At 39.9% G+C, this 19,465-nt stretch overlaps 1 protein-coding gene across 2 annotated transcripts; it reads left to right on the forward strand.

The window, feature by feature from the left end:
* The first annotated feature begins 118 nt into the window (after positions 1-118).
* Positions 119-17,458, forward strand: b4galnt1b (beta-1,4-N-acetyl-galactosaminyl transferase 1b). Of its 2 annotated transcripts, XM_031757127.2 has the most exons (13): positions 119-508; positions 2,662-2,763; positions 3,705-3,927; positions 4,005-4,181; positions 5,821-5,927; positions 6,152-6,189; positions 6,276-6,456; positions 13,842-13,934; positions 14,039-14,226; positions 14,306-14,446; positions 14,537-14,774; positions 15,567-15,655; positions 15,811-17,458. In XM_031757127.2, the coding sequence occupies exons 3-13, from the start codon at positions 3,713-3,715 to the stop codon at positions 15,868-15,870; spliced, it is 1,527 nt and encodes a 508-aa protein (XP_031612987.1). In that variant the 5' UTR covers positions 119-508; positions 2,662-2,763; positions 3,705-3,712; the 3' UTR covers positions 15,871-17,458. The 2 variants fall into 2 exon arrangements, with proteins under 2 accessions (XP_031612987.1, XP_031612986.1); XM_031757126.2 differs by having other exon boundaries at positions 121-508; positions 15,567-17,458.
* The last annotated feature ends 2,007 nt before the right edge of the window (positions 17,459-19,465 follow it).

Raw genomic sequence — 19,465 nt, forward strand, 5'->3', positions numbered from 1 at the left:
TCCTTAACAGAATACCAGAAAGGAGGGGAGGACAGAGGGTGTGATACTGTAGAAGCTGAATAAGCAGTACACATATTTATCGGCTGTGTGAACAGACGCCCACCACACACACACACACACACCCACGCACCAATCTAAACACGTATGTAGATATAAATGTTATTGTTTGATCATAATTCTACTTTTTTTGAGAAATCGTGCAGTCAGTTCAGTGGTATCCTCTCCTCTGTGTCTGTGTGTGTGCGTGCGTGCTCAGCTGACAGACCACTGATGAGTCTGGTGTAGCGGTGAAATCGGTGCGCTCGCCGCTGCACCGCAGCCGCTGTTGCTGCAGGGGGAGCATCCGTCCAACAGCCTGCAGTGTTGCGATGCGCGGCCGCTCCGTCTCTGCGCCGCTTCCCCCCACATAATTCCGTTTTCAAGACCTCCGAGGAACAGATCCGTGAGAGAGGGGCGAGCTCCGTGCAGCAGGGAGGTGAAAGAGTCTGCAGTGTGCGTCTTAACTGAGGTGAGCTGTGGGGTTATTTGATTTTTTCTACAGTGGGGTGCTGCTTTAAAGGCCCGTGTCTCCGTCTTCGGCAGGAGATTTTTTTTTCGGGGGTTGTTATTTCTCAGCTCTGGCTGAACGTTTGAAAGCTTCTGTGATAGACAGGGGAGGGGGTAGGCATGAGATTTTTTTTATTTTTCATTTTAGACATAACATGGTGGTAAAATAACTAAATACACACTATGTCTTTGTTCTGGAGATGTTTTTCAGCATATTAGAAGTACTGTTTAAAGATAATTTCGGATGCATGGGTTTTTGTTTTCTTTGTAGGGTTTTCTTGCGCTCACTCAGAATAAGGTGGGCTAATAGGCCTGTGTGTAGCCGGGTATTTATATTCGCTACCTCGGATTTCTGCACACACATTCGCATTATTTTTTTCCCATATTTTCCTCATGTTTCACAGTACGAAGGGAGGTGTGCTAATTTTGTGCTAATTATCCCAAATAGTCCGAAACATGCGAGCAAATCTGTCACGCGGACTTTGGTAGTGACCCACGGACTATATGCATGTCCATAGCATGTTCACCGCGGCGCTCCCTACCATAGGGTCGTTAGTGTGCAGCACACGCCTATGTTCTGATTGGCTTAGATCATCTGTTATGTATTAGGGCTGTTCCACTATCGCTGATAATTATTATTCCGACGGGGTGGGGGGGATCAAATCTACGAGGCCTGCAGTAATGCAAAACATTATCTTCAAAGATATGCATCATGTCATGTTGTCTTACCTTACAATCTCTGTTGAAATACAGTACTGTACAATATAAACTGTACAATACTGTACAATATAAAGCGCCTTGAGGCGACTTTTGTTGTGATTTGGCGCTATATAAATAAAATTGAATTGAATTGAATTACTGTGCAAAAAGTCGAGACCAACCCCTCATTTTTTATATTTTGATTCCAGGAAGCCAGATTTGTAATTATTTAAAAAGTAGACATCCTGAAGGTCTTAAACATTTTTCTTTTAAAGTCGTTGGCTGCTTATTGACCTAGTTTCAGTCTGATCCTTGTACCTGAGCAATCTCACAGGAATGTTTTTGTTATTGCTGTTTTGTAAGCCACTGATCTATAAATAATTCAAACATAATCAGGGGATGACGTGTAGTGTCCACATTTAGTAAACAACTTGGCAAAGAACCGATTCTAAAAAAAATTTTTTTTTTAAACAACATCAAATTTGCTCCCATTTCCTTTCCTTTTGGAAGGGTGGTGGTCAAGAAGGGAAACTGCGAGAAAACTCTGAGGTATAGGAGATTACCGATTACACAAGAACTAGACTGAAAGGTACAACAGGGAGTGTCCAAAGCCATCTGTAAAATGCAATGTTTAAGATCTTGTCAAAATTTATGAAATTATGAACACAGAAAAGTATTGTTAGATTTATTAGGTATCATTTTCCAGTCTGACAGTGATCCCAACACACTGTCAGTGGAGTAAAATATACCTTAATCCATGACTATGTGTCATGGATTGGCCTCCCCAGAGCTTTACCTCAACATTAATGAAGCAGTGTGGGATCATCTTGACTGAAAACAGAATAAAAGGCAGACAACATCCAAAGAAGAGCTTTGAATGTCCTTCAAGAAGCCAGAAGAATTATTCCTTAAGACTACTTAAAGAAATTACAAGAAAGGCTTGCCCAAGCGTTCAGACTATGATAAGAAATAAAGGTGGCCATACCAAATATTGACTTTCAAGCTTGTTATAGTTGTAAAAACACTCTTTTTTTCCTTGCATACATATCGATTTGGCTAAATTAATCTCCTAAAAAAGAAGAAATTGAGTTGCAGCCTGAAAACCTTCATGAGTTTGCTAAATATGAGTTTATAATAAATTTCTCGGATGAGCTGATTGGCTGCTAGTTCTGATCCTATTAATCTTTCCCCTGTATTGATTGAGTTTTTCCCCTCCAGCCCTTTGTAAAACTAATATCCTCTGGCAGCTGTGGTACCATGCAGTCACTTAATGAAACACTACATGGTCACTTACCTCATGATAATATAAGTTTATATGCACTCTAGGTTTCTTAATAGTACATTCTGTTATATTATTATTAGTTGTTATCCATTTTTTCAGCCTGTACTCCTTGATTTGTTTTTTGTTCTTTCCAGATGGAGAAGGTGCTTGCTCATTTCCACAAATGTTTACATGGTTTCTGGAGATGCAGGTGTCAACAGAGGTTTTCCTTTCAATGATTGGATAGAGGCAGTGAGGTAGATATTCCTATAAATACTTTTTAAACTGCTAGAAATGAAAGTCTGTCTGCCAAGGATTAGGTTTCATTTAATGTCTTATCTCCTACGTTTGTGGCAGTGAATTTAGTGTTGGTATAATTAGATCATTGTAAGCAAGCCTACACACACACACATACACATACATACAAGAGACATAGATTTAGAGTCTCGATTCCATCACTTCAAAGGTTTTCCACATTATTTCTAACACTAGACTTTGAACATAAACAAAGTCTTCATCATTAAATGTAAACATTTATGTCTTTAACAAGAAGGCAGGATTCCCACTATGTAGCTGTGTTTATTATTTACGTTCCCACAATATGAGCAATTCATTTACAAGGATACCATCGCACCCACACCCAAATGCATGCTGAATCAGAAATGGAGTTTTAGTTTGTCGCAGCTGGAGGAGAAAGAGTTTATTGTGTGTTGGCAAGTTTCTGAAAGGGGAGACATCTGCTTTCAGTTATACAGAAGAAGAAGAATCGAGGAGAAAAAATATGGGAGGGGAAATAGGGATCGGAAGGCATTCATGATTTCATTATGCTGATTCTTTCAGCAGATATCTAGATCTCTTCTCATGGCTCCTCTGTGAGTGCAACCACAAAAATGTGAATAATTTTCCATGGATCTGTAGCTGTGATGATGACTTAGAAAATTTTCTGAGACTAAAATTAATACGGGGCCTCTGCAATTGAACAACTTCCTGCGGGCTGTTTTTGGGTTGAGCTGAAGTGGAAGGGGGGGGGGATGACATTACATAACCTTTTAACTTTAGCAAAACCTCACAAAGTTGTCACACAAAACAGAGACTGCTGATTTTGTTCCCATCACTTAAATTGCATTCCTGTTTGGAAATATCTTCAGAGTATAATTATAAAAACCAGAACGTCATCCAACATACTAATCTCTGACAGGTTCCAGGATGCGGTCCATGAGGAAGACGGTGTTGCTAGTCATCCTGGTATCTGTGGTGCTAGTACTGGCTCTCCTCCATTCGTGGCCCACTCGGGGTTACACCACAGTGGATGTTTGGCAGCGACCAGCGTTTATAGTAGAGAGGCATCTGGAAGAGAGGGTCCCTGAGTCAGACCATCGATTGAGCAATATTCCCTTCCATGTAAGGGATAATGTGGCGAGGTAAGTAATGCTATTTTGAACCAAAGCGGACAGACCTGAGCTTAAATCTGATCACACGTGTCTTATAATCTGTCCAGTTTGCTGGCACGTAATGGATGCATATGTGAGGGCGAAAGTGGGGGGGTAAACCTACCGTTCGCACAACTCTTGTTCCCTCGGGTGTCAGCTCACCCGCTGCACACTGCCTTCGAGGCTTCAGAGCTGGAGGAGATGAAGAGGAGACGGGCTAAAGAGTACAGCAGCTTTCAGACGAGGTAAGGAGTACTTAAGAGGTGTTTCACATTTTTTATCTGTGTGGCTAAAATATTATTATGCGGCCTATGTGTTGTTTTACTTAAATTAAATAATGATGTAACAAAATGTGTTACTTGAAATAATCCATCTGTCTCAGTGCACGCTACAGGAAATTGTTTTTTAGACTTATCTATCTCTTACATGGAAAATCATCCACAATCTCACATCACTCTGATCTGCTTTGCTTTGTGGTTTGTTACTACGCAGTTAGAATAAAAACACATTACGTTAATCTGCAAACATTAACCTGAGATCAACTATCAGAGAAAAGTCACACAGTTTGAATGCACGTGCATTAGAACATATATAAACACAGACCTCGCTTTTTGCATGCTTCCAGTACACAACCAGCAGCCTTAAAACCTCCCCGCTTCTCTGTGGATCGTGCAGGAGTTGTGCATTAATAAGGCTACATACACGGGTATTTTTGAAAATGCAGCTTTGTCTATTTGTTTGGGCCTTTTGTCCACACGCAAAAGCGTTTTGGATCACTGAAAATAGAGATTTTTTAAAAACTCAATTTTTGCCTTTACGTCTGTATGAAGAAAACAGAGATTTAGCCTCACAACGTCAAAGGTGAGCGCCTTTTTTGACGTCAAGCTTTGCGCCACGTTATTGTTTACATGAGATGAATTTCTACAATGGCAAATATAGATAAAATACCGTTGCTTTTAATCTTACTATCTGCATTTTTTACACGGTAACACATACACACACAGTTACTGTCCCTCCATTTAGAAACACAGAGGCATCAGAGTGAACGTCGACGTGGCTTCTACATTCAACACAGACGCTGTCACAACCCAAATCTCGACGCCAGCGTCATCGTCGGTTTTGAATAAATGTAATTTTTAAAAAATTAAACGTATGTATGCTGTATGCATTTTGTCCATTCCTAAGTTGTGAGTCTACACCAGCCATATTTCATTATTATAAATCACTCAGACTAATGTAAAATTTTCAGTTTCTTTATTGAATAAACTCTGGCCGAGAGAGCCAGTGACACAAAATCCACTGAATACTGACTTTAGTTATTAACATTTGAAATGATGAAGGCAATTAAAAAGTAACACAAAATTCGCCGCCTTTCCAGAAAAACAAAAACTTTTCAGAAGTACAGAAGGTTTTGTGAGGGCACAAAACCCTGTTTACTCTTTCCCTCTCAGGCTTGTAGACCTCTGATTGGTCAACATTTCTACACGGTTAGGATTTGGCATGTTCTTGACAGCGTTTGACTTTGTTTTTTGTGTTTACATGTGGACGGGATTTTCTTTTTTGAAATGGAAAATCTCTGCTTTCAAAAATACCCGTGTACATGTGGACGCAGCCTGTTTAACAGACAAAAAGGACATGTGAATGTTGATTTTGTTATGTTTGAATAGTCATACAATGGGATCCTTTGCTATTTAGTACAGGGTGTATTGGCATGAAAAAACAGCCCGAGATACAGCCTTGGCCATCTCTGTTATCTCTCTCTCGCTGTTTCTCTCTCTCTCTCTCACACACAGACACACACACAGTTTATTATTTCCGAAGAGCTTCCTGCTTTCTGCTTGCTGTGCTTGTTCATGTAAAAAAAAAAACCCCATTTCATTTCAGGTCAAAGACCCCTGCAGATCTACTCATTATTGCTGAGGCTAACAGCCCCTTGCAGTATCCGACACAGGGGGTGGAAGTACGACCCCTGAAAACAATCATCATCCCAGGTACGACTTCAGCGAGTGAGCAACTCAGATATTTATGAAAGTCTCATGTTTTTATCATTTGAAAGTGGTTAAAACTGGCCCCTAAACATTGGTGGTTTATATACTGGATATTCATTGTACATACATATAGTGTAAGGTCACCCCTCTGAAAGCCCTTATTTATCCAGCTGGTGCATACAGGAAATGGACTGAAAATCAATCAGTGTTTGTTTCTCTTTTTCCAGGCTTGGCCTTACATGACCTTCCCAGAGATAATTACTCAGTGAGTGCTCAAACGTGTCTGTCTTTACATATTTTAGATGCCTGCAGTCCTCTGACCTTGACCGCTATTCTTTCCATCATATGCAGATAAACATCACTGCCACGCTGGGAACTCTAAATGTGGCGGCGGAGGTAGACGAGGTGAAAATCAAAGGTGATGGCGAGATGCACATGACTCTTTCCAGCCGCCTGCTGCCGAACATGAATCGACAGCTGCAGTTCATCACCTACACTAACACGCTGTTTCATCCCAGCACGGCAGACACAGGTGAGCCCTCGGATACAAATCCACCGTCTTATCGGCCCTGGACTTTGTTCTTCTGAATTTTTCAGCAAATTGCACAAAGTAGAAAGTAAAGATACAGAAAAAGAATCATCTCACACCCTAATTTGAGTCTGTGTTTAACTTTAAAGCAATATGTGGATTTATTTTTCACTCACAGATGAAAACTCTGTTACTTTGATCATGCCTATACAGTATATACGAAGGTACAGCCGGCAGCTGACTGACATATTTTACCATTAAGCTGCATGTTAAAACTTAAAAAAAAAAAAACTGTATATAAAAGATGGACATAGCCACTATGACATCAGAAACCACCATCTTACTCTCTTCCTCACTGAGTTATAAAATAAATCTGCCCTGTAAAGTTTTTATGCAGGAAAACTGACTATACAGAGCAAAACTGCTTCTATTTTTATATATAAATATATATAATTTTAATTCCACATGGCTCTAAAATGCTCTTTTGCTTTACACTTTTGCATTTTAACTTGACTTACTCAATTTTGGGGTCGGCATCAAGTGGCTGTTCAGATAACTGCAGATTTTGGCATTTGGCTTCATTTTAACCCTCAAAGATTTCTGCTGGTTGAAATGGCAAAAAGTTGTGGTTTTAGTAAGGATTTTGCAACCTTTTGTGACTCTGGTCTTATTCTGTGTTGGGAAGGTTACTTTTAAAATGTACTCCACTACAGATTACAGAATACATGCCCCAAAATGTATTTTGTAACGTATTCCGTTACGTTGCTCAATGAGAGTAATGTATTCTGAATACTTTGGATTAGTATTATCATGCTTTTTAACAGTAACAGTAGGGCGGACATTAGGTAAGGCTGCACCGTAGTAAAGGGACCTCTGGCTAATGCGTCGGTTTCCGTGTCGGGCTCATAGCTGAAAACTAGCTTTACTTTGTTGTCTGGGTCAGCTGTGCTAGCGAGAGACAGAGAGAGGCGTTGAAAGGCTGCCACAATGGAACTTATTGTTTCAGAGGAAAACACAAACACAGTGTACAGTCGAGTCTTAACAGCTTACTTACAACTGGGCTCATCAGGCACTCTTTTTGGCTGCAGTGGTTATTATTATATTTACATGCTTTCATCTCCCGTTTCTGGTCAGTGACAACTCGTACTTTTCGATTCTCCTTTTTCTTTTTAGAGCCTCTTAATGCGTGTTTTGCTTGGGTTTCCACCGGCGTGGAATTAGCAAAAATAGAGAGGGGACAGCCCAACATATGAAACAGGAAAAGACTGTGTAATCCATTTATTTCAACAAAGTAACTCTATTCTGAATACCATCTTTTTAAACAGTAACTGTAACGGAATACAGTTATTCATATTTTGTATTTTAAATATGTAACGGCGGTACATGTATTCCGTTACTCCCCAACACTGTCTGTACAACACCAAGGTTGTTTTGTTTGTTTGTTTGCCATCATCACGTCATCAGACGTGGCTAACCTTCTCCAGTGTCTCCAGCCTTTATACTAAGCTACCTGTTTGCTCTCTGATGCTTCTGTCAGCAGCTTTGTCAGACTCTGTGTACCTTGCTTTCTTCTTTTTTTTTCCTTTTCAGTGGCCTCACACCTGCTCTTGTATGGTATTCCTGGCAGGGAAAATTATTTGCAGAGCTGTTTCTCTTGAGCTAGAATTGGGCAACTATTTAGGATTCAGTCTGATATCAGAGCCTCTTTGTTCAGCACAAAATTAACAATAGTAAGCATGCACAAAACCTGAATGGCTGAAGGCGTGTTTGCCCTTGTCTTTCGACTTCCTGCCTGTATAGTATAACCCAATTTCAAAACAGCTGCACTGTTAGACTTTTCATCGCCACTTTACGGTAACATACTGGCGTCACTGTTGCCAGCGTCATACCGTGACGCCGTGTTACGGTAGCTTACCGTTCTGCAGGATGATACCGTTTTTTGCTGGTGTGGTATAATACTCTTGGACAAATTATGGTAACGCACCAGTAGCTTTTTTACGGTATCTCACTGGCGTCACTGTCGCCAGTGAGATACCGTTATGTCGTTATGTCGTAAATTACGTCAACAAAGTAACACCATACTGTGATTAAGAAATTGGTATACTACCGTTTATTCACGGTATGTCACTATAAGCCCGCTGCAAGGTAATAAACTGCAATATATTAACCAGTAACTTACCGTTATCACGCATCATCAGTACCAAAAATATTCATCTCTGCTAGAGGATACCGTGTCCCAACAGGCGGTCATTTACTGTTTAACAGGTCGTAATTTACCGTAATTTCAGTTAACAGTAACATACTGTAAGAGACTGGAGGGTTCCAAAAAAACTGGATGGATGGATGGATGGATAGATAGACACACACACACAAAATATAATTCATGTGCTTTACACCACTTTTTATTTCAGTTCTGATTTTCCTCTGCAGAAATACACATTTCCAAAATCAAAAACTGAAAAGAACTGAAAACATATTTTCATTGAGAAAGCACTTGTTTTACTAAACCATGTAATCCATTATTTTCTCAGATGGTTGTACAAACAATAACGATATTATGTCATATCCATATCATGGCAGACAACATATGCTCAAGTGTTGGGTTTTCTTAGTTATATTTTGTAGGGTCTTAAACCTACAATGTGAAGTGCCTTGGCATTCATTTTGTTGGCACCATACAAATAAACTGAATTGTAATGAATATAATATCAAGCCCCACACTTCTGCCTTTATATACACTTTGTCCAAAATACTGGCTCACACCACCAAATCAATGCACAAAGCAGGGTCCACAAGGACATGGATGAGCGTGTGTGGTGTGAAGGAACTTGACTGACCTGCACTGAACCCTGATCTTGCTTTGTGGACTGAGTTCATTGATTTGTAGGGTGAGCCAATACATGTGACAATTAAAGTGTAAGTAGCTGCAATAATTTTTAACAAACGGGTAAAAGAAGGAAAAAAAAATCAACACTGTTGCACTCAAAAACCTATTGGACAGAGACAGCGTCTTGCAAGATGGCAAGAGAGCTTGTCTTCATTGTTGCTCATCTTGTGTAAATGTCCAGAAAGCATGGGCCATGGATCATCTGTGGAGACACAGGTAACAACACATTGGTCACTTAAATTATACAAGAAATTCACTATAAATGGCAAAAACAGTTACCTAATTTGAAGTTCTCCACTCAAATTCAGTAAGCCACTGGAGGAAAGTTGTGACATGAGGGTTAATGTGAACAACCTTTTCGCTTCACAGTGGTCCCAGTCTTTCTGCTTGTCCCAACCTTGGAGGTACATTTGTTCCCTCTTCAGGGTTTATCCTTACAAAAACCTTGCACACGCTGACTCCTGATATTCCAGGTTCAATACATAGAATGAACCAAAGAAGACCGACATTGCATCAGCAAAGATGTTCTCTTTGTCCAGCTCAACAATTACACGCCCCTCTGCACTCACCATCCAGCAGGTGGCGGTCATTGAACTTTTTGTCCTTAAATGTATAGGGGCAACATGTTGTCATTATGCAACATAAAATAATTTCAATACTTCACTTCTTCACACTGTCTAGATAGTCATAAAGCAAATAGCTATGTACAGTTAATTATTAATGGCCTTATGTACATAAGTCCGTTTTAACATATTATAATTGTACATAATTGGGAATTATTCTGCCCATTAAACACACCTAACAAAGAGTCAGCCCAGTTAAATTACCGGAGATGAATCAACTGTATGGTTATTTTGAGTTTATAGTTTGTTCTGCTGTTAAACTTTACAGTATTGACTTCAGTATTTTTTGCTGTTGGTGTAGCTAGATTACTATGTTGATCAGTAATATGTAATGTGAAATTTGATATTGTTACTTTGCTGGATTCACTGAGACACATGTCCAACAACCTTGGTTTATAAAGGAAATTACAGAAATTTGAGCTAACAAAACAGAGACTGGATACCTGTGTCCACGAAAAGCTCCTGTGCCAAACAGAAATTTTAATATGGTCTAATCAGCACTATTTCATAAATGACTTCTTACCAAGCATAATCAGCCTTGGGGTGCTTGGCAGGCTTTTAACATGCAAACTGAACAATATAAATTTGCGTGCACTGAAGCCACAAAATTTAGAAATACACAGTTGCAAAAAGTTCAGTGACCAATTACCTTTCCTGAATGACATATGCAATGCAAAAAATAAGAGTATTGTCAATAGGGACCAATTCCCAGTTTTTACATGATCAAAATTATTCACAAAAGGCTTCAATAAACAGAAAATGTGTGCCGACAAGAGAGCAGTGCACAAAAACGAAAAAGATATTTGAGCTCGACGCTTTAATGGGTTTAACATGACTTAGTCAGCACTCCGCACCGTACAGGTAGTACAAGCACACCTGAAAAACACTGACCAGCTAACAGCTTTTAAGCATTTGGGCGCAACCTCGGTAGTTCACCGATTCACCTGTTGCAAACGTCCAAGTTTCTATCAAGTCTCATAAATCCATCGGCAACTATTACCTAACTAGTCTTTTGAGTCTCCACATTCATAGCTATTGACATTTTGTCTTAGCATTTGAATGAAAATATCCTGGTAGGGTAGCTTAAAAGTCAAAACAAACAGTAATAAGAACGCATTTCGGACTTCTCTCGAATAAGTGAAAAAACACTTACCTTCAGACTGATTAGCTGGTTCGATCCAACTTTAATGTGTCCCATGTCAGTCCGTTTTAGGGAAAAAGTGTTAAGTGGTTTCATTTAATTTTGGGATACTCCCGCATGGACGAGCAATTTGGAGTCTAGCAGAGTTATCACGAATAGCATACGATCTTCAGATATAATCCAGTCAACCTTGCATTTAACCCGATTGAACATCCAGTTACCTCTGACTACTTCTAAGTTGCACATGTTAACGGTCTCATCATCACTCTGTGCTGCAGCGAACTGGATCTGTGGCACAGAATAGTTGATGGTCATGTTGTTCTCCTGCTTTGCAGCTTTGTTTGAGTCTGAATTGCGGCTTAAGCGTGCAAAACTAAGAGAAGCAGATCAATATTTTCTTCTTGTTGTTATTTAATGGTGGTTGGCAACCAGCGAAAGGAGCATTAACCACTCGAGCAATATTTTCTATCCCCATTGTTGTTTTGAAAGTGAATACCCGACGTGTGCGTCATACGTCACGTTGTACGTCAGGTGAAGGTGTGGTGTCGGCTATCGCACCTGTCGCATTAAAAAGCTTTAAAAACGTAACAATTGCTTTAAAAACACAACCCAACGCGCTAAACTGTGATAATGTGCAGAGCATATTATTAGGTTAGTTCACTGTAGTTAGGCAGAGGTGTCTTAAAAAGAACCACCTTATACAAAACAAATGAAGGTCCAGAAAGAATAAGAAGAGAAAAAAGGAACACCCTGCTAAATTAAGTCATTTTTAAACATTACTCTAAATGTAGCCATTAGTATTTGTTGCTGGCCATACAAAAATAAGTATACTTCAATTATATTTCCCAAGTATACCTTACCTAGTACGTATACTAATAATGCTTCTTGGGACTATATTGGCCCCGTTTTAGTACATAACAGTATTCTTGAAATTAACTTTTAGATGTACTTTTTGTTCACCATAATTGTACTAGCATAATGTCATAATGTCTACAAGAGTATAATTAAAATATACGCGACTCTATCACAATAGTAACCTTACAAGTATACTATTAATTAATAGTATTACTAATGTTTCACATTGTTTGACTTAACAAATACATTTATCAATATATGAGGTTCCATTCAGTTCAAGGAATTAAATTTTAGTGTGGCTGCAACTTACTCCTTAAGTTAAAAATTATGCTGTAGTTTATATGTTATACTACTTTCACAGTGAATCACAAACATCCTTTAGAGTTTTTTACTGTTGATTTTGCAGTACTAAGCTATGGAAATTACTGCAAAGGCTAACAGTGTGGGGCACTTTGTTAAATGTAAATAAAAACTTACAAAAAGGATGATGAAGCTCTAATCTGCATTTTGTCTCCATGACAGAATCACGTCTGTCTTTAATGCACACGCGTCTGAGTGATGTAGCACATTAAATCGAATTTGCCTAACCACAAGCAGGAAAGGCTTTCACAGTCTTTCCGCTGAGGATGGTAATGTATCTGAACACTTGAACATGACCATAGCTGGACTGGTGCATCAAACTCCGTGTTCCTGTCTCACAAGAAAAAATAACCCACAATGAAAAACTGTCTTTAAATCTCTTTTAACAACTTTTTGCCATTTCAACCAACAGAAACAAGACATTGCCTTGTCTTGTCCCTTGCAAAAAGAGATTTCTCAAGGTTCTCTGAATCTTTTGATGATATTTTGTGCTGCAGATGACGAGATATTCAAAGTCTTCCCAGTTTTACAGTGAGGAACATAATTCTTCCACAATCGGTAAAAACTGTTTCATGCAGATTGGTGAACCTCTCCCTTTCTTTACTTCTGAGAAACCTTTTTAAGATGCCTTTTTCCCCTTAAATGGTCCTCTAGCTGTTTCTTTTAGTAACACTTACTTTTCCAGCATTTCCTGTCTCAACTGTGGAGATGTTGTTGCCATCAAATTTAAACTGATCATTTAAACATTGGATCTGCTTTAATACAGTGGTCCCCAACCTTTTTTGCACCAGTGTCAGACTATATTTTCACGGACCGGCCTTTAAGGTGTTGCGGATAAATACAACAATGTAAAATGAAATGACCAAGACAAAAACTGTGGTATTTTGTAAATATAATAATAAACGCGAATTCACTGTGTAATTGTGTAACTTTATTAGCAGCATCCTCCTGAAAATGCGCCAACAACATTGAGAGTGACATCCTCCTCTCTGCCCCTTAATGCTCTCTGGTCGCTATGGTAATGTGTGAATATTTCTTTCAAAATAGGACACACAACTACAAAGACGCAGGGAAAACGAGTTAACAATAAAAACGCTGAAAACCATAAATTTCACACCTGAGCCTCAACTCTCGCGGCCCGGTACCATACGACTCACGGACCAGTACCGGTCTGTGGCCCGGGGGTTGGGGACCGCTGCTTTAATACTTAAATATCTGTTAATAATATCTTTCTTTTTTTCCTACACTTTACTTGTCATCCCAACCCTGTAGTTTTTATGAAGGGAAAATTAGGTGTAGAAACTAAAAGTGCTTTATTTTTTTGTTGTTTTACTGAATTGTCTATAAAATGCTCTTTTGCTGTAGAGTTTAGCATTTTAACTTGAGGGTCTGAAGAATTGGTTTTGTACAAAGACATGACATTGTTATGTCTACATGTTTTACGAGAACCAGATGAGAGTGAGGCATTCACAGTTTTAGCTTAATGATACTCATGATTTTTTGGTGTGGGGCGGTCTTTTAGTGCAGCTTGAGACAGAGGGACATCAAGCTGTCTTCAGCATCAAGATCCGACACGGAACAACACCTAAACTGTACAACACTGGATCCAAAGGAGGTACAGCACCGGCATGTTGACGGTGTTTATAACTAAAGTCAGACATCCTTTCTAAGTCAAACAGCACTTTCTAAAGCCAGTTTTCCTCCATCAACTCTCTGCAGAGTACAACGTCAGCGCCCTCGTGACAATAGCGACAAAAACGTTCCTGCGTTACGATAAGCTTAAAGATCTTATCGACAGCATCAGAAGATACTACCCTACTGTTACCATAGTTATCGCTGATGACAGTGAAAATCCCCAAACCATCTCTGGGCCTTACATCGAACATTACATCATGCCCTTTGGAAAGGTAAGGACACGCTGAAGTCTTCTCCCTGCTGTCACAGTTGATGCGACCTCAATCTAAACCTCAGCGTTGCATGTCTTAGGGTTGGTTTGCCGGCCGAAACCTGGCCGTGTCCCAAGTGACCACGAAGTACGTACTGTGGGTGGATGATGACTTCATCTTCACAGCCAACACCAAGCTGGAGAAGCTTGTGGATGTTTTAGAAAGGACCACTCTGGATCTAGTGAGTAGCAGAAGAATATTTTTTTCTTTTTCTCAGTGAGTAAAGATTTGGGGCTCTTGCAGAGACAATGTATCTATGTGTGTGAACTAGGTGGGCGGTGCAGTGCGGGAGGCCACGGGGTACACCGCCACCTACCGTCAAACCATCTCCATTGAGCCAGGAGAGGAAGATGGTGACTGTTTACACATGAGGAGAGGATTTCATCACGTCATCGAAGGCTTCCCCAACTGCGTTGTGACTGACGGGGTCATCAACTTCTTTTTAGCTCGCACAGACAAAGTCCAGCAGGTCGGCTTTGACCCACGCCTCGCCAGGGTCGCTCATCTGGGTGAGTACAGTTCTTTCTTTCATATCAAAGGAGCAAAATTTAGCATCGTGTCATGTGTTTTTTATTCAGCGTTTTGACTGCTGGATACAAAAAATTCGATAAAAAATTATTTATTTGTTATCCAATCTGGCCTCAACATTGTTGAAGCAGTCTGGGATCAGAGAACAGAACAAAAGACAGCCAACATTCAGCTTTGAATGTCCTTTGAGAAGCCTGAAGAACTATTCCTGACTGTTTTTGCCTCATGTACTGTATTTCTATGTATATTTCCACGTTTCAATAAATAACCTATTTCCCATTTGTTCTAGAAAAATATATAGAAATGAGGTGTAACTCAAGACTTTTGCACTTTATTGTATATTCATATTCATTGTATTTCTATTCTCCTGTAGCACTGAGTCAATTTGTGTGCCATATAAAATTAATTTAATGTTTCCTTAATCATTTAAGAATAAAAGAGAGATGAATATCTCCGATTAAGGTAGTGATAGCAACAATATCTTAGTAATTGAAGAAAAAAGATTCATATCTTATTTTACTTACTGAGACAATAACGTGTGCGAGATAATTTTTGCTAGCAAATTATGCTGTGACATTTTTTATCAGCACACACCACCATGGAAGAGTCACAGCTCGGCTTTACCTACATTAAACTGAATGAAATCTGATTTAAATGTAACATTTAGTTCACGCCACCTTCTCCTCATTTTCATACCTGCAATATTTCATTAACTAAAAGTGTTCCTGACCCACTAAGTGATGTTTACCCCCCCCCCCCCTTTTTTTTTCTAGAGTTTTTCATCGATGGCCTCGGCTCTCTCCATGTGGGCTCGTGCGATGACGTCATTGTCAATCACGCAACCAAAATCAAACTTCCCTGGGTAAGCCAGTCAGAGAGCGACAAGACCTACGCCAAGTTCCGTTACCCGTCAGCCTCCTCTGATGCCACGCACACCAAAAACGGCCTCCTGTACTTCAAGAATCGGTTTCAGTGCTTGACTCATAATTAGCTTCCCCTCTCCTCTTTTTCTCGAAGGTTCCTCCGCTCTCCCCGAGTTGCCAAAGAAGTTCTCCTCCCCCAGGCCCTCTCAGATAAGATTTTGGTTTGCCTTCTCTTGAGAACCTTGAAATTATTTTTCCAGCTTCAGCCTTTAGAGCAGTTTTAGCATGTTTTATCTGTCAGTGCACAGCTCTGCAGTGAGCTGAAAAGTCCTCTAGCATCTAGAAGCCCAACAGAAAAGTTTAGGTTTCCTCATTGGTGTGAAGACAGGAGAAATTCAGCTGCTGTGCCCAGTAACATCTCGAGTCATAAAAGGATCATGCTCATACCCTCCACAAAGACCAGGCTTTGGGAGAACCTAACAGGTAGCAGCCAGTGTAACTTCATTGTCATCCTGTTCTGGGTAGATGTGCATGTGTTCTCCTTCGATTTGCACTAGCCGAATATAGACTTGAGCTTGGAACAAGGTCTTTCTGTCAGTGACAACAAGCCCTTCAGTAAAGTGACAGAGTTGCAGACTCGGAGCTCCAGTGTGACCTTCTTGCCAATGCCACATGAAGAACGTGTTCCAAGTCTTTTCATTTGTTGGGTTCTGGTACTGACTGGCCGTGCCAAAGGTTTGGATGCTGCTAGCTCTGGGGTGCTTTTATCTGTGTGTGCAATATGGTTTTACTGCCCATTACCCAGAATCCTTTTGTGTCACCCATGGAGAGATAAGTCAGATCTGAGGAGGAGAAACTTTTGGTCCCAGTTCATCAGGTGTTACCTGGTAGCGGGAGCAGCCGTAATTGTCGTCTTCTGCTGTTTGTCTGTTTCCCCAACAAGCATCTGAGGAAAACGAGACTTTTGAGTGCTCACCACCGGATCTTTACATGTTGCCCAAAAGAAACGTTGGTTGAACTAAAGTACTTATTAATTTCACATCATTATGAAAAGAGGACGGGGAAGGGGGGGGCGCTGTAAGAGAGGAAAGGAGATGAAGCAAGAATACAGAGTTTTTATACTGAAACTCCTCTTTGGAGCACTCCTGCATGTCAGAGACTCAAGTGGTGATGCTGTTCTTTTATACCATGGCCTTTAGATGGCGCCCTTGTATCACTGTATTTGTTTCCTAAGCAAGTTTTTTAACTTTTTTTTGTTAGCAATAAGGTGCCAGAGATTTATCAACAGTTTTTTTTTAATCCCCAAGAGAAATATCGACTTATTTGTAACTATTTTATTTATTAATTTATTAATAATTTGTTTGCCTTTTATTAGATAGAACAGTGAAGAGAGACAGGTAAGCAGGGGGATGTCGGGTCAGAAAGCAGCACATCGGAATCGAACCTGATCTGCTTAGCTCGTGAGCTACACCGGCATCCGTTTGCGACTATTAATTCATTTCTATTTTTCACCAAAAGTGACGTTCGTTCTGTTGATGGAAGAAACTAGCAGCAGTGGTCCTGCTGCTTGGTTTGTATGTAGTTGTGTACTGAAGAATTTGTCTCACATTTTAATTTGTAAGTGTTGACAGATGTATAATTTTTTTTAACAGTGATGTTTATTGTGTGGACACAGAAATCATTTGTTGCCTGCTTCACCCACCCACCCCCACACCCAAAACATTATGAGCATTATGAGAGTTTTTACATTCATTTCAAATGTTATAAAAAATGTCTGTGGGAAAAAAAAGAAATCTTGTGTTCAATGTTGTGGTGTCGGTTCAAAGGATGAAGACACTGACATACAAAAGATTACAACTGAGTATCCTTCAAGAACATTAATTTATAAGCACACCTTTTTTGCTACTCAAGCGAATGAACATGATAGGTGAGAGGCAAAAACTGTCAAATAAAAGCAAGCACGGTTTATATTTGAGACCAAAAGCCTGCGTTTAAAACCAGGTTTTGAATTTAATGGCTGAAGTTGTCTGAGAGTGTTTGAGCCTGGAAGCTGAAGGCTCTATCCCTGAGGATCTGAAACTTGGAGAGAGGAATGTATAACAACCACCTGTCAGCACAGGAGTGAAGAAGGTAGGGCTGGGGGGTGTAGAGCTGAAGGAGATCAGAGAGGTACTGAGGGCCATGAGCATGAAGGAACTTGCAGGTAAGCTTCACGTTGCTCTTGCCAGGTTGTCTTTCTTTCAAAACAGCTTTAATTATTTGTGGCAAAGATTCAACAAGTTGTTAGAAACATTCCTCAGAGATTTTGGTCCAAATCAGCGTCACACAGTTGCTGCAGATTTGTCTGCTGCACATCTGTGATGAGAATCTGCCGTTCCACCACATCCCTAGTCTGGTCTATTAGATTGAGAGCTGGTGACTGTGGAGGCCATTTGAGTACAGGGAACTCATTGTCATGCTCAAGAAACCAGTCTGAGATCCATTTGAACTTTGTGACGTTGTGCATTATCTTGCTGGAAGCAGTCATTGAAAGACCAGTTCGATGTGGTGATAAAGGGTTGGACATGGTGTGCAAGAGTACTCGGATAGGCTGTGGCATTTAAACAATTCTCTGTTGGTATTTAGGGACCCAATCTGTGCCAAGAAAATATCCTCTACACCCTCACACCATCAACATACAAGGCAGCTTGGATCTGTGCTTTACTGCTAATGCAAAATTCCCACCCTACCACCAGATTGTGATAACAGAAATTCAATTTAACCCTCGGATTCCTGTTCTTAGTGGACAGGAGTGACCCTCTGTGTGGTCTTCTGCTGCTGTAGCCCAGCTGCTTCAAGGTTCTGCTTCTTTACACCTTGGTGTTTACTTAAGTTACCGTTGCCTTCCTATCAGCTCAAAGCAGTCTGGTCAGTTTCACCCAGAGAAACTGAATGGATGTTTCCTTAAAATGCCACGAAGCACAATAATTTACAAAAAAAACCAAACCCTTAATTACAAGGTTTTGTCTTCATTTTCAGTAGCAATATTAAGATGTTAAACGAGGAGACAAACATGTTAAAGATGAGACAGTGTGAGTCTGTGCAGTGCAAATGAACAATGAGACCACTTCAGGATGTTGTGTGTCATAGTCAGATGACTGAAGGACAAATGGCCTCTGTGTGATGCAGAAATTTCAGGCAGTCTTTCACTTGGAGCACTGAAATGTTTTATGTTCAGAAGTGTAGAGCAGATGCCAGCAGCACAAGTTTATGCCTTTTCATGATTTTGCTTACTGTAAACTGTATAAAAATTCTGTTTATTTGTATGTGTATAAACCCAGCAGCTATTTTTAATATAAAAATATCATAATTAATTAGTTAGACCATACAATTCATCATAATATAAAATATTTGACTTGTAAACTGGTAAATTAAAGAGCTCACATTGTGACTCACTCTTTAATTCATAATGATGAGCATTTCCCTCCACTAGAGGGTGCTAAGCACCATCGGTTCCCTGCTTTGTAGACCAGAGATCAGATTTTGTGCTGCTTCGATGTTTCTTTTGGATATTCTTTTTAAATAATCTTATAAAAACAAGACAAAACAAGCTGATTATTACACATTTGGGAACATAAATCTTCTGGATAGCGACAAAATGAGTCAAAGGCATCCATTAAGTTATACACTGCACATTATAATGAGGCTAGGAAGGGGTCCTCTGGCCTGTATTAGGAAAACAAATTCATGGAAAAGACAATAAATGATAGGAAATAGCTGCTGACTTACACTCTGACTGATCGATTACAGACTGTTGGTTTAAGATGGAG

This window comes from Oreochromis aureus, linkage group 5 (genome assembly GCF_013358895.1).
Source record: "Oreochromis aureus strain Israel breed Guangdong linkage group 5, ZZ_aureus, whole genome shotgun sequence".
NCBI classification, from domain to species: Eukaryota; Metazoa; Chordata; class Actinopteri; order Cichliformes; family Cichlidae; genus Oreochromis; species Oreochromis aureus.